Source organism: Mauremys mutica, chromosome 8 (genome assembly GCF_020497125.1).
Source record: "Mauremys mutica isolate MM-2020 ecotype Southern chromosome 8, ASM2049712v1, whole genome shotgun sequence".
Taxonomy (NCBI): domain Eukaryota; kingdom Metazoa; phylum Chordata; order Testudines; family Geoemydidae; genus Mauremys; species Mauremys mutica.
The window spans coordinates 76,477,179-76,492,150 of NC_059079.1; the positions used below are offsets into that span (position 1 = coordinate 76,477,179).

General features: G+C 39.0%; 1 protein-coding gene across 3 annotated transcripts in view; it reads right to left on the reverse strand.

The window, feature by feature from the left end:
* Positions 1–14,972, reverse strand: part of MATR3 (matrin 3) — a 47,505-nt gene that overhangs the window by 8,695 nt on the left and 23,838 nt on the right. For all 3 annotated transcript variants that reach the window (XM_045027259.1, XM_045027257.1, XM_045027260.1), the window contains 8 exons: positions 14,011–14,111; positions 12,113–12,165; positions 9,149–9,274; positions 8,424–8,549; positions 7,713–7,883; positions 5,142–5,273; positions 1,947–1,990; positions 1,463–1,853 (listed from right to left, as the gene is read on the reverse strand). In XM_045027259.1, coding sequence (XP_044883194.1) covers positions 1,463–1,853; positions 1,947–1,990; positions 5,142–5,273; positions 7,713–7,883; positions 8,424–8,549; positions 9,149–9,274; positions 12,113–12,165; positions 14,011–14,111 — 1,144 coding nt within the window. The remainder of the gene's footprint in view (positions 1–1,462; positions 1,854–1,946; positions 1,991–5,141; positions 5,274–7,712; positions 7,884–8,423; positions 8,550–9,148; positions 9,275–12,112; positions 12,166–14,010; positions 14,112–14,972) is intronic.

The window sequence follows — 14,972 nt, forward strand, 5'->3', positions numbered from 1 at the left end:
CGACTGTGGAGTCTATTTCTCATCCTCCCTCCGTTCATGCATCTAGCAAAGTTCCTCTGGGCAGCGTCCGCTGGCTCCTGTGACACTCTTGGGGTTCTCTGCTTGGTGTCCCCTTCAGGTTCCCTTTTTTGGTCCTTTAACCTTCACACCTATCAGTTATTTTTTCTTTTGCCCCCCATATCAGTGGATCCTCCCCATAGGCTGTGGGAGGGCTTCCAATCCAATAGGACTAAATGATTAATTTTACTTGGGATTCTGTCAAGCTATATTTCAATTAAAATGGCACAAAAACGATTTATTTTTTTGTTTATTAGTTAAATAAAAGTACCTTAAATGTACTGGAAACAAGGAAAACATTTATAAAAAGCATGTATTTCATTTAAAATGAACTGATCTACTATATAAAGAGTAGTATTATCTCTAGTTAGTGAGGTGAACTGATTGCTTCTGATCACCATGCCCTGTAAGTTTTTAGGACTAGATCTCATCCTCACATCACTTGCTCCATAGATTAGAAATGGGAATACAAGCTTTCCTGCTTTTTCAACTCTCAGTCTTGTTTCTCAACTCTGACTGAACTAGTCATTTAACTGAAATGAAGAAAATATTCTCTCTGCACCTGCAGAAGAGGCTACTGGTTTTAGCGCTTCAAACTCTATTTCCAGGCACTTAGCCAGTGATTCCTACCAGTTCAGTGGTTTGACTTTGAAAGTTTGGCAGCAAACATGGCCTGCTTGGAATTGTATGTAATATTTTAATAGATTATATTTAAGGCTATGATTTTGGCATGGAATTTTTTTAGTAAATATCATGGTATAGATGGCAGCGGGGGAGGCGACAAGTCACAGAAAGGTCAAGGGATGCTGAAAGATGAAGTCTGGAGAGGTGGGGAGGTTTGGAGAGCGAGCCTGCGTCACGCACACACTGCAGTGGTTGCTCCTGTCCCACATGGCTATCCCAGCTCCAACCTGGCACCTGTGGTTGCAGCACCACTCAGATTTGGCCTGTCCACTCTTCTGTAAATGGAGATGAAGAGGCAGATGAGCCAAACCTGACTGGAACGGCTACCCTGTGTACCAGGTCACAGTGCTGCTCGGTTTCACAGACCTTATTCAAATTCACAATTTCCGTAACCCTTCCCAGGGCTAGTCCTAATTATACTATGTTTACAAATTAGTATAGGTTATTTTAAATTTAATTTTAAATGGATTTAGAAGAAAAATGTATCCAAATAAGATTTTTTTTTTTAAATTTCTGTCCACCCTACTTTGAATACCTGATCTCAAATCAGCATCACATTGTTTGAGGTACTGTATTTTCTTCACAGAAAAGTCTAACACATATGGTTTCTTTCCAGAACACTAGGTGTGGGTGTTTGTTTTAAAGTCCTGCACAAAAGAATTGGAACTATGTGGAGGAGCACAAATTATACAGCTAAGGTTGCACCATGCTATCTGATTACCTTTTTAATTTTTTTCTTTGCTGCTGGGGTAGCGCCAACATTTCCTTCAGTTTTTGTGGTAGTGTCATCTGCTGCATCCTTTTTCTCCTCAGCAGCCACATCACCTAAATTAGCAACATCAGTGTCATCTCCTGCTGAGCTGCCACTTTCTAGCAATGCTGCTGCTTCTTCCTCATCTACTAGCAGCTCATCTTCAGATTCAAGAAGTAAACTGGGTTCCTCTTGGTCTGCCTGTTCACTGCCTTTTGCAGCTGATTTCTCAGCATCATCATCCTGTTTCTCCTCTTTATCTTTATCTTCAGCACTACCGCTTTCAGTTTTCTGAGTTCCATCTGTCTTAGATTTTTTATCACTTGGAGAGTCTTTACTATCTGGAGAATACGTTCTCTTTCTGTAGGTGAGAAAAATATTTATCTTCATTATCTTTTGGTTTAACTATTTCAATTCAGGGTTTTTAATACATTATATTTAAAGAAGACATTACCTAGCTTTATCTTTTTTCAGTAGTTCAACTCCTTTGTTGGGAATCTAAAAAATAAAAAAAGCTTTCATAAGGTATGGGAGGTACACACTATGTATTAACACACACAGTTGTTACAGGATTCATTCAGAGCATGAATTGCACCTTGGCTACTCAATTCCATTGGCCATGTTCGATGTCTTCACCTTTCTTCAAGACATTCTGGAGAAAACTCCAGTGGTGGCTCTTCCCTAACACCAGAGGTGCTGTTACATTAATTAAGTAGTCCTATTACAGATGGCTTAAAGGCTTAAGAACTGCAACATTACTTTCCTTCTAGTAGCAACAGCCCCTTCCCCCATCTCCACACCTTTGGTCTATTTTCTTCCTCTTCTTTTAAAGGATATGTCTGCACTGCAACAAAACAAAAACGAACAAACCAAAACCATAGCAGTGAGTTTCAGAGCCTAGGTCAGATAACTTGGGCTTGTGCTATGGGGCTAAAAATAGCAGTTCCCACTTAGGCTCTGAAATGGTAAGGGGGAGGGTCTCAGAGACCAAGCAGGAATATGTACAGCCTTGTAGCATGAGTCCTGCGAGCTCAAATCAGAAGTGCTCAGATTCGCTGTCGAGGCTGGGTTTTGTTGTTTTTTGCAATGTAGACATACCAAAACAATTTTTCAAAACTGTCTCTCTGTGCAATCAAGACTTTGCTTTTAAAACTACAGGTGGAAAGTCCAGAATCACAACTGCCACTTGAATGTGGTATTAACACTGGAAATCTGTTATTGGATTGGTTACCTGTATGAACTTGGCACAACCCATTACAACGCAGGAAGTGCATCGCAAGGCAGATAAATAAAGCCACCATCTCTATTAGTCAGATTTTACACAAAATTATTCATTTTGAAGTGCTCAGTTATGAACCGCTTGATTCTTGCCATTCAGTGCCTCAAAACTCTGCCTCAGCCCTTGCACATGTATTGCCAGTAGCTGTTTATATTCCTCCCTCCACCCACAAAATACACACATGCAGTATAATGGAAAGAAAGATCTGGCCCTTCATCATGTACCCTATCTGCAAAATAGAGAGGCAGGATATACAATCAGAGAAATTAAGGGGAAAAGCCTTGTCAAGCTGATTTTTACAGCTCAAACAGGGTATTCAGGTGAACGAATTTCATTTAATCCTATCCACTATTCAGAGCAGACTTCAAGAACCTTTAGTAATTAATGTGAGTTTCTTTTTTAAATTACACTTATTGAAGAAAGTGATCAGTGCATACAAATGTGTTCTTGAATAGGTACACTTCCAGAATAACATTTAAACAAATATATATTAGTCATGTAAATTATCAGAAATTTGTCAGTGCTTCCTATATATAAAAAAGAGTTTTGAAAAAATAAGCAAAATCCAAATTTAACAAAAACATTGTTATTGAACACTTGACCCAAAGGTCAGACTGAATTGAAGTCTTAATCACTATAATGGCTTTGTCCTTTAATATTGAGCCATGACCCATTAATTTTATATATGGGTCATTTTTGGGTATTGGTGGGACAACTTCACAACTCAAATTTCTTAGATGAATTTGTTGCTATATGTTTTACATAATCCTGTGTATTAAAGTTTCTAGTTACAGATAATCCTTGAAAAGTTGACTTTAACCAAACCTACCCACCAACCCTTTTTTCTGCAAGTCTATACATCTCCTCCCAGGCCCATTACCAATACTGAAACTACCCACTGAAGAATTTTGCATTTCTGTTTATTCAAATCTTGCACCCTTTGGAGTTCCCTTGGACCAGATGTGCCCAGGACACATGGAGGAGGCTCTTTCAATAGAGACTGCAAGGTCCACTGAGTTTGTACAACAGAATTAGAAAGGCGTCAGGTAGAAAAAGGAAGCCTGCTAAGAGTATGCAAGGTAGTTATTACAATCAGCCCAAGATTTAAAGGTTCAGATCAAGATTTATGCTAGTTCTTATATTCCTACATTAAGAGTTATAATTGGATGGAGAAAGTCTTAATTTAAACAAAACAAAAAAAAAAAACCAAGACACACACACACACACACACACACTTGAATTATATTTAAGCACTCCACTGCCCAAAAAAGCCACTATTTTGTAAGCCAATTAAAGTCCCTCTCTTTTTGGGAATAATATAAGAATTGCTACTACAAAGTTGGTTTACATTACTTAAGAATCTATATAAACACATCCCTGTATAAAAACTCATGAGAAATTAAGCCACCTGCAGTTAGTACTAATCCCCTTAGTGTTGCATCCAACATATAATAAAATGTAAGTTTCAATACTTGATCTTAAAATGCAAAAAAGCCCCAAATAAAATCTTCTCTACACTAAAGAGATATTTAGAGCGCAATATAATGAACACATGACTGCCAACTGTGGAAATCAAAGGAAGGAAATCAAGAATGAAGTAGTAGAAGGAACAGGTGGAAGAGTAGGTAGGTGTAAAATTAGAAGTTGGTGGACCATTTTGAGGCAAAAATAGTTAAGAAGACATTCTGAATAGGATTCTGACATGAACAGGAGTAACAAGGACCATATTCAACTAATTCAAAGTCATCATCTGCTACATTTTTTTTTTTAAACAAAAACATTTAATAATCAGAACCCCTTATTTTTCTATAGCAATTAGTCACTAGGATGCACAGTCCTAGTTCACACAATGCACAGTCCAGCTGTGGAACTCACTGCCAAGGGATGTTGTGAAGGCCAAAAGTATAACTGGGTTAAAAAACGAATTAGGTAAGTTTGTGGAAAATAGCCATCGATGGATGTAAACCCCTGATTGCCAGATGCTGGGACTGAATAACGGGGGATGGATCACTTGATAATTGCTCTGTTCATTCCCTCTGAAGCATTGGCCACTGTTGGAAGACAGGCTATATGGGCCATTGGTCTGACCCAATATAGCCATTCTTATACAGCAACAATCTACCGTGGAACCAAATTTCTTGTTTTTGCCACAGTGTTTTTGCCACCATTTTCATGATGTGCTACATCAGAACACTGAATACTGACAGCAACTACACTTAAAGGGAAAGGATTAACTGGAAACATTCAGTTTACAAATGACTACATTATATAAACAAACTTGATAGTTGCCCTCTAATTATTGCTACTTACTTTACCCCCCAAAAAATAGAACATCTCAATTTAGAGTTTTCATTTTAAAACAGTACCTACCCTTAATACCAGCTTCTTGTATTTTTCAGACAAGTCCACCTTCACACATCTTCCCTGGAACCAAAGTGCTTTGTTTGAACAATGCTCAACCATAGCCAAAGCATCTTCTCTGGTTTCCATCTCTATGAAAGCCTAAAAAGATTAGAATACATATTAAAAACATAGGAAGTGTATGTACCAATGCTATTACACAAATTTAAAACTAGAACATGACTTAAATCATACAACTTTGATTTCCCTACTTGATGTTTCAAAATGAGCATCTCCAGTTCCAACACACTACCAACCCAGTTTTAAATTATACTGATAACACAAACCAGGTGCACTATTGCAGTAAGCAATATTTTCACTGCAGAGAAGTTCTGAAATTGCATGGCAGGAGCCCAGCTGATTTGAAAGTCATGTTAAAGACAGTGTCACATATCCCTTCTTTGAAATCTAATTAGATGATAGTTTGTGAACAGGAAACACCCTCAAGTCAATAATTGTATTCTGTGCTAAAGCTAAGTGGCTGAAAGGCCTATTCAGACTAGTTCCATTCAAAATTTCTAGAATGGAGTGTTAGACAGTTGCTCACCCACAAGAGCTCTGTGATACAGGGATCTGTTCTGTTTAACACGGATAAATTTGCTGGGGAAGACAGTGAGGCAGTTTTGGCTCAAGTGTCATCAGTATACAAAGGGTATAGCTTTTGCATGAAACCCTGAGTGAGTAGGGTCTATGCAATTTTTGCACACAGCTGAGAGGAGGGTGATGTGGTTATAGATCAAACCAGATTCTGGCTGGCTGGGGAAAGCAACTAGGAAATAAAGTAGGTTTGCTACCTGCCCCCTATTAGTGAGGGGTACCCAACTTTGCCCAAAACATTTGCAACATTCTAAGAGGCTTCTGAATCCCCAGAAGAGCATTGAGTGGCCTGTGAGGTTTTGACTTCTCTTGGCTGTGGACCTTCTGACAGGCACCCATTGTTCTTTCACTTCCTCAATGAATTAATGTAATACATGGCACACTGCTACACTGGAAGTCGACTCAAACTTATTTCCCTTCACTTAGCAGTATCAGCAGATGGATCGTTAGAACACAAGTGTTCCAACAGAGAGCTCTAACTCTTCCCATCCACTCCAGTTACAACTCAAGGTGCTATTGGAAATATAAAGTTCTTTTTAAGGGAATTACAATGTCCTCTGTGGTTTGGGTACTCATCCGAGAAAACCACCTCTTCCCCCACAATCAATCTGCTCAGGCACTCAACATAACAGCTGTTAAATTTAGAAGTTTGAGGGGCTCCTTAGAAGGTGCTTTCAATGGAAATCTCTTAACTCTGGAATTTGATTTACTTTTTTACTCCAGAGCCAATGTGGTGACCATGGTGCAAGGCTGATCTGCTTACAGAGTCTCTTGCTTGTTGATGGGAGTATGTTTTTATGTTATTGAGTTACACTTTTGTTTGTGGATGGTGTTATATAAAATTTTTTGGAGGTTTTTTTTTGGGGGGGGGGGGATTTGTGTGTCTTGAGATAGGATATTTTAATAAATTAAAAAACTAAACATTTATTCATTAGGCTACATACTCAGCCAGAAAAGCAGGGACAGAAAAAACGTATTTGTAATAAGCAGCTAACATTGCTGTTGTATCTTTAAATTTGTACAGTGAAAATGAAAAAAATTAATGTATCAATGTATTTTGGCATTTAACTGCCTTAAAAAAAAGCCTCTAGAGCTATTTAGCTTGTGAAGACAACAAAATTTATCAGAGCTCGTAAGTACCTTGAAGTAATTACTCACAATTTGCTGTGCATGCACACACACACACACACTTGTTCAAGCTTGCTTCCACCCATTTAATTAAGAAAGTGTTCTAATCTACTGTACATGCTCAGTATGCAATTTTCAAACAGATTTGTGAAATCAAACCCCAGCAATGCCATATCTTTGGAAGGAGTGAGGGAGTAAAAAGGGCTTTTATTGTTGCTATGTAATTATTTGTTAAGGTTTTTATGGGCAGTCTATGATTGGCTCTTGATATTGTTTTTAATCAATGCAAAGATCCCACAGATTTTTACCTATATAGGAGCTAATTAAATATTGTGCCCAATACTGCATAGTTTCGTAGATCTAGGATGCTTACAAGTTCCTCCCCTTTTACTAGATGCGCCCCACTAGGATATGGCTTAACAGTTTACAGTGAGGTACATGCTGGCATAATGTCAAACTCCTCCAATATTTTGCCATGTTCTCCAGTAGTTTCCATATCCCTACTGAATCAGAAAAAAGATGGCGGCAAAATAGAGGTATCAATCTTCAAGATCAAATGTAAACATTTTATTCTGCCTTGAACATTTCTCCCTACTTAAAAAAAAAAAAACACAACAAAAAAACACCCACACCCCCTCAACTTACTGTCTGAATATCTGAAAAACTATCCACTTTGGAGCTCTCACAATCCATTTAATCAAGTTCCCAATTTAAAATCTTGAAAGAATCTCTGGTTTTTTGCAGGTAGCTCTATTCAACTTTCCACTTAATTATGCATCAATCAACTCAGTTATGTAAGTGTCTAGGGTGAATTACCTGGCTTTTCATTCTCATCAGTATGTAATTCTTTATTTTTCCATATGGCTCAGCTAGTTTGATTACAGCATTGTCAGAATATCCTGAATGAGGTAAGTTACTGAGGTGAATCACGCGACCAGGTTCTGGCTTTGGTGGCTCCGTTTTTTGGTCAGGCTTCCCCTCTGGTTTCTAAAATTAAGAGTTTATGAAACCTTAAAAATAAATACTACATAAAAATCTGACATTTATATAACTTAAATCAATATGCATTACAACTGAAACATAAGGCAGGCGCCGATTTTGGCTGGTGGCCGGGAGTTGCAAGGTCCTGCCGCCTCCCGCAGTGGGCAGGGAGCTGAGGTACCCCCGCCGTGGGATCCTAGCAGCTAACTGGCCGTGGGGGGCATGGGGACCCCAGCAGCTCAAGGGCTGCCACCACCGTGGGGGTAGGGGGACCCCGAAGCTCCCAGCCACCCCGCAGCTGCCTAGTCCCTTCCCATTTTATCATGGATATTTTTAGTAAAAAAGTCAGACAGGTCACGGGCAATAAAGAAAAATTCATGGAAGCCTGTGACCTGTCCCAGACTTCTACTAAAAATATCCATGACATAATCTTACCCTTAAATATAACAAAACAAATTAATGCAAAAACTAAACATTAAGATAATGTAACACTGAATATATTATACTGATTAAAAATAAGATTTTAAAATGCAAAATTGTATTTACCTTTATTCTTTTATACTTATGGGATAAGTGCACTCTTACAGGTTTGCCAAATACTAGAGCTGGTGTTGTCATATAATATTCCACTGCAGCCTGGGCATCTTCAGTAGTGGACATTTCAATAAATGCCTGAAATTGTATAAGAATTTATTTGTGCATTTACTTCAGTATTACTCTCTGGCAAAATAAGATGCACTTCTTAAAAAATGCAGTCAGGAAATGCAAGAGTCAAAGCTTTTTACAGTAGCATTAACTGGCTCCATAGAGTTAGGTATAAATTGCATATAGCATATTACTTAGGTGTACACCAAAAAAAATAGTATATGCTCAGGACAAATTACTGTTAATAACACTTTAAACAATAAAAGTTACAAATTTAAACACAAATTAAATGTAATGTTGCAGAATATTATCTCAGTGTATCTAATTTCTGTGTTCAAGGGGGGGAAAGACATTAACCCTCCTTCCCCTTAGCATTCCTCTCCTGTGATGACAAGATGATACCCAGTATATTCCAGGGAACATGGAGAATTCCAAGGACTCATTTGGTCTGAGAACAAGCAAAAAAATTCAATCTAAATAACGAACAAGGATTTGTAACGTAAGTGGCTTTGTAAACTAAGAGTGCTCGCTTTCACAAATGCTGTAAAGTTGTATGGTGTTCACTGATGCCAGTGAAATGTTACCCAATACTAATTATGCCACCAAAAGATTTTAATAAAACTTACCTCATTAATTTTGTTTAGAATCAGATGATTTGTAATTATTCCAAATGGCTCAACAAGCTGCAGCAATTGATACCTCAAGTTTTTCCCTCTCTGAAAATCCATAATGTGAACAACTCTGCTTGTTTCCTGATAAAAGCAGAAAGAACTAACTAGTAAAGTTTATTAGTAGCATGACATGAAATAGCATGTCAACTAACAGAGACATCATCAAAGGATTTCAGCCCCCAAATCTCATCTAAAATTACCTAAGAAAATAAGACCCATTTTACTAATGTCCTCTCTCCAAGCATAACTAAATGCATCAGGGCAAGGCAGGGAATTCCAAGGGTACATAAGTCAACTCTGTACACCAAAGAAGAAATTTATTCTTACCCAAGAGGATGATTGACACAGTCTGAGGATAAGTCTATATCAATTTATGAAATTCTTTCTGGTTTATGACACAGTCTGAGGATAAGTCTATATCAATTTATGAAATTCTTTCTGGTTTATGAATTGCATTTAACATTGTAACCCTTCAGTGTGGATTGGAACCGCCATTTTGTAGCAGGAACAGACTGCCTGGGAAGCTGAAATACAGCCTTCAAAATTGAATAGAACAATAGTGCTGCTACCGACAAACATTTACTTTTAAAGACTCTCTGCCCCAGCAATCTCACCGGGGGTCAGAGCAAGGAAAATCCCCAGCAGAACAAAGAGGTGTCACAGACTGCTTTAAAGGTGACATGCTCTCTAAGCGAGGGAGTCATTTCATCCCCAGAAATAGAAGACAGCTGCAGGACTGGGAGCCCGAGGGATTTTGCCATCCCCCAGGGACTCTCCAGAATGGTGAGGACTCAGAAGGAGATTGTGTTCTGGTGGTTTTTTTTGTTTTGCCTTAGATTTATAAGCTCTACTGTGCCAAAAGAGTAAAGGGTGAGTATGCTTAAGAAGTTCCCTGCAAAGCCTATATTCCTTGCTTTAACTATCACATGTTCCCCGAGGGGTTAAACTGTAAACCAGAGACACCCCCCAGCCGGGCTGGACTCGGGGAGAACATGCAAAGCACCTGGAGAGGCTTGGGAGGTTTCAGTAATAGCTTCAAGGCCTAGGGGAGTTGGACTGTGGAGTCTCTTATCCCAAGGAACGGGACCAGACAGGGAACTTGCATCCCGGAAATGTACTTTAGAAGCCAGCTCTAGAAACAGTGTCTAGACACAGCCCAGACCCACATGGGATAAAAAGTTTAGGTCCATTTAATAGTGTGGTGCCCATTCACTTGGTGGATCATGACAATGATCATAGCAGGTGGTGAAACATGATGACTGATATACTTGGTAATTTTAATCCAAAAGAATATACATTAAATAGATTCTTACCTTTTATAAAAAAAGATTTGTATATTAGACTAAGCTGCTGTTTGCTTCAACATCCTATAAACAACTTTGAATAAAAAGAAATCTACCCTGATACATTCTAAAGATATCCCCATTTTGCACCCTCTCCACAAAAAAAAAGTTTGATAATCTTGACCGTGCTTCAAGGAATGTCATCTCCTGTGCAAATAAGATTTTAAATTAAAATGAACTTCTGTGAGCATAACAGTAATGACTGTCACTGAAAATTGAGATGTATGGCACCAGCAGAACAGAAACCATTTAAGTTTCTTACATCAGTTTGCATCTGCTTTAATGGCGATTTAAAAAAAAAATAATTCAGAAAAATTAGTGCATTTGTGTAAGCATTACATGTACAAACAGTAAGACCAAAAACTGCAAACAATGGAGAACAACATTCTAATGCAGGGGTTCTCAAACTGGGGGCCGTGAGGTTATTACATGGGGGGTTGCGAGCTGTCAGCCTCCATCCCAAACCCCACTTTGCCTCCAGCATTTATAATGGTGTTAAATATATTTTAAAAGTGTTTTTAATTTATAAGGGGGGGGAGGGAAATCACACTCAGAGGCTTGCTATGTGAAAGGGGGTCCCAGTACAAAAGTTTGAGAACCACTGTTCTAATGTATAGATGGCCATGTTCCCTGCTGCATCTCATCCTAAAACTGACTTATGACTAGACTACACCACACAGAAATGCAATGCTTGAAGCTTCAAGGAATTTGGAAAAAGAAGACTTTTGAATGTTTTGGTCAGGCTTGTCTTATTTCTTCCCTCTTCTGTTTCTCAGGTGCCTCTTACCAAGATATGTAACTACCAAAAGAGCTGAGAAGTGATGGTCAACACTCAAACTCTATAGTCTGTGTTGTAAAACAGAACAACATAAGGAATCTCCCTTACAAAGGAGTTATAAACCTGTTTTTTCAAGGTTTTATGGTTAGTCATGATCAGGCATAGTATGGCTAAGGGAAATGCAAGGTGTGTCTCAGTATCAACCTTGAGAGATTACCTCAAAAGCTGTGTTTGTCTCCAGGTTTCTTCAATTCTTGACCTCTTTGCTAAGACTAACAAGATTTCCACTTAGTACCAACAGCAATGAGGTCCATACGACTGTCTGGTGTGGACTGAGTACCAATCCATTTGACAACAGACAGCAAATCACAACCGTAATGACTGTCACTATCAACTTGTACTGTATTCAAGTGAGCTAGATATGAAAGATTCTATAAAGGCTGTTTGGGTCCCATGTCCAAACTGGACTGGGAGTCAGAGATCTGGGCTCTATTTCTGGCTGCACTACTGATGTGCTGCATGATCTGATGTAGGTAAGTCACCTTTCCGTGCCTCTATTTCCCCTACCATCCATTTTGTCCATTTAGACTGTAAGCTCTTTGGGGTAGGGGTTGCCTCTGTGTGTACATAGCACCCAGCACAATAGGACCATCATACAACTAAAAATAATTCTACTACCTCCCAAAGACATCTAATTTCCTCCTGTAGAATATATTAAAATGAGCAAGCTTCATATCAGTGTAGCTGCATTACACGGTTTTGTAAAGCCGATTGTTAGAATGATAATTTAATACTAACCATTCGGTCTTTCTGCATATGTCGTGGTCCTGGCATGTTTCCATTTCCAGCCCCTTTATATTAGAAATTAAAAGTATATAAGTAACACTTAATGAGTTATGGTTACAGTTGACATTTCATCTTTTTAAAATGTAGTAAGTTAAAGATCACTTGTAATGTCATAACGAAGTTGTTTTTCAAACATTTAATTCAAATTACTGTAAATTCATAAGAAATCAAATCCACATATAATATTTTACCAGTAAACCTTGAGAAGCAAAATCCATGGGTTGTGACCCAAAATTGGGGTTGCCAGAATGTGTCAAAGGCCCAGAGGGCTGGTTCAGCTTCCTGCTCTGGGTGTTGCAACCTGGTGCACCAAGCCACAGTACTATTCAGGTTTGGCCCACCTGCCTCTGTATCATGACTGGGGGCTTGCCAGGCCAGGCCAAATTTGATCAAGTGGCACTGCAACCCCATGCATCAGATCACAATGACACTTGGGCCAAACATGAGTGGAACGGCAACCATGGAAGTCACAATGCCTAGCGCAGGGAGCTGAGCCCAGCACACTCCGCAGGACAGAAATGGGAAGAAAACAGTTGGTTTCACATTCTCTGTTAAGTACTCCCCACCCCCCATATACCTCCTGGCCAGCAGCCAGGGCACACCTCATCTTCCATACCCTGTGTCCCACTCCCCAGCCCAGCTCTCTCAATGTACCCCTCCCAAACAGCCTTTTGTCAACTCACCAGTCCTGGTCCCCAGATCTTCACCAATGCACCCCCAGTTCCTTCCCCAAGCCTCCCCACTTTAACCCCAGGGCTCCCAAATTCTCCCATCCTTTACCCTCTGCTCTCCCAGGGAGCCATGGGGGGGGGGGGGGGGCTAATCTCAGCTTGCTGCCTTCCCCAGCCCCAATTGCTGGTGGGGAGTTCCCAGGTTTTCACATCTGGCTGGAGCAATCTGGAATCTTAGCTCCAAGCGACCCCTAGTAGGGAAGGAGACCTACACTGGGTCTGGGGGTATCTTAGGGAGTGTTTGAGTAACAACAGGCCAGCAAGGTTTACAAATGGGTCCTGATCCCCAAAAGGTTGAGAACTACTTCTTTTAGATATCGATCCAGAGCACACTGCTGCAATGCTGAAGTCACTTACGGTATGCACTGACCCCAATAACTCAAGTAGAATTTAACAGATCTGCTATAGTGAAAAATCTCCCATATTTATTTATACGTAAATGAGCTGAAACATTTTATTAAAGGGCAAAAAAAAAGTTAATGTAATGTTATGGTTGAGATTTTAGATGCAAACCTCAGAATTATGACCTCACAGCAACACTGATTCTACCATACTGCATATATTAAGGAATAAATTAAAGCACGTCTGTTAAGTAGTTTAAGGCTCAAAATTTAGGCTTATGAAATTGTTATGAAATTTCAAAGTATGAATGAAAAGAAACTAATGAAAGCATTAGTTCTCTTTAAAACATTTTTCTGCAGTGTTTGCAAGACAGATATGCATTAACATGCTGCTAGACTCTAGAGAATGACACCCAGAAAGCAAGATTGTCTCATCTACTTTAATGACTCTCATATTTGAAGTGGAAAAATAAATAGCATAAATGAAAGGTAGGGTTTTTTTGTTGTTGTTTTAGCAATATATAGTTTTAGTAAAAAAGAAAAGTTTGAACTTTAAAAATAGTTTGAGTTTTTTAATCTGATAGTGCCAACTTCAAACAAACTCAAAATAAAATGTTTGGCTAAATTAATGTTGCTGTGAAATCCTTTAGTTTCCTTAGCTAAGTTTTGACTCTCATGCTGCATAGAGTTACATGTGCCATTTAGTAGAATCCAACATTTCAGATAACCAGGAATTTGCGAAGAGTGCATTGAAAAAAGATTTGTTTACTCATGTTACCTCTTGGCCCAATTGGTGGTCCAAGATGAAACGGAGGTGGTGGCGGCCCCAAAATTCCTGGTGCAGGGTTTGTAGATTGCTGCAACATAGACCGATCACCCCTAGAAATGGAGATACAAAACAAAGCATATTAAACCTTTAAAAAGAAAAACTTTTCATCAAGCCCCTAGAAAAGTTACGTCCTCATCACAAATACATTTGATACCACATCCTTGAGGGAAAGGAAAATTACAACTAATTCTAGAAACCTCCCAAACTCACAGTAAGCTTTTCTACAAAGTTTTAGGAGTTTACCCAATTCCTAGTAGCCAAAGAACTAATCCTTAAGCAAGAGATAGACCCAAAAGATGAAGGTGGCCATCTGCTAATGAGATCCAGGTACAACACATGCTGAGAAGCTTCTGAAAAGGTGGAGGTTGGTGGGATTTCTAACAAGGGTGTTATTCCTGGACCCTGCATTGGAACCTCACCTGTATCCGTCACCTCTGGTTAGTAGGTGTCTGAAGAACTAAGGGAAAAAATAACCCTCTTTACATTTAAAAGATTTTTTGCAACCATAAGGGCTAGAAAATATATTTTTTTAAACAAGATCCTAAATCTGTTGATGGTTTACGGTCCTTCTATGCATCTGGGAAAGCTTCCTCCACACAACCGAAGAGGGGATTATTGAAGATGTTCTTTTCTACATATAATGCTTCAACAATAAAGTCCTGTCTTTGGACGTACCAGGGATAGAGAGCAAGTGCTGCATCACATTGGAAAACCAGTAGTCTACTTCTTCCAATGGTATGTGCTGTCCATTTGTAGCTCTGATATACCACCACACATCTGGTGATTTAACAGCTTTACTGGCACTTATATGGGATGAGCTGTATAAATCACTAATGGCTACACTATTAATATTATGGCTAAATATAAAATTACTACAGTAATAATTAAAATGTACTTCTGCATCTTTATTG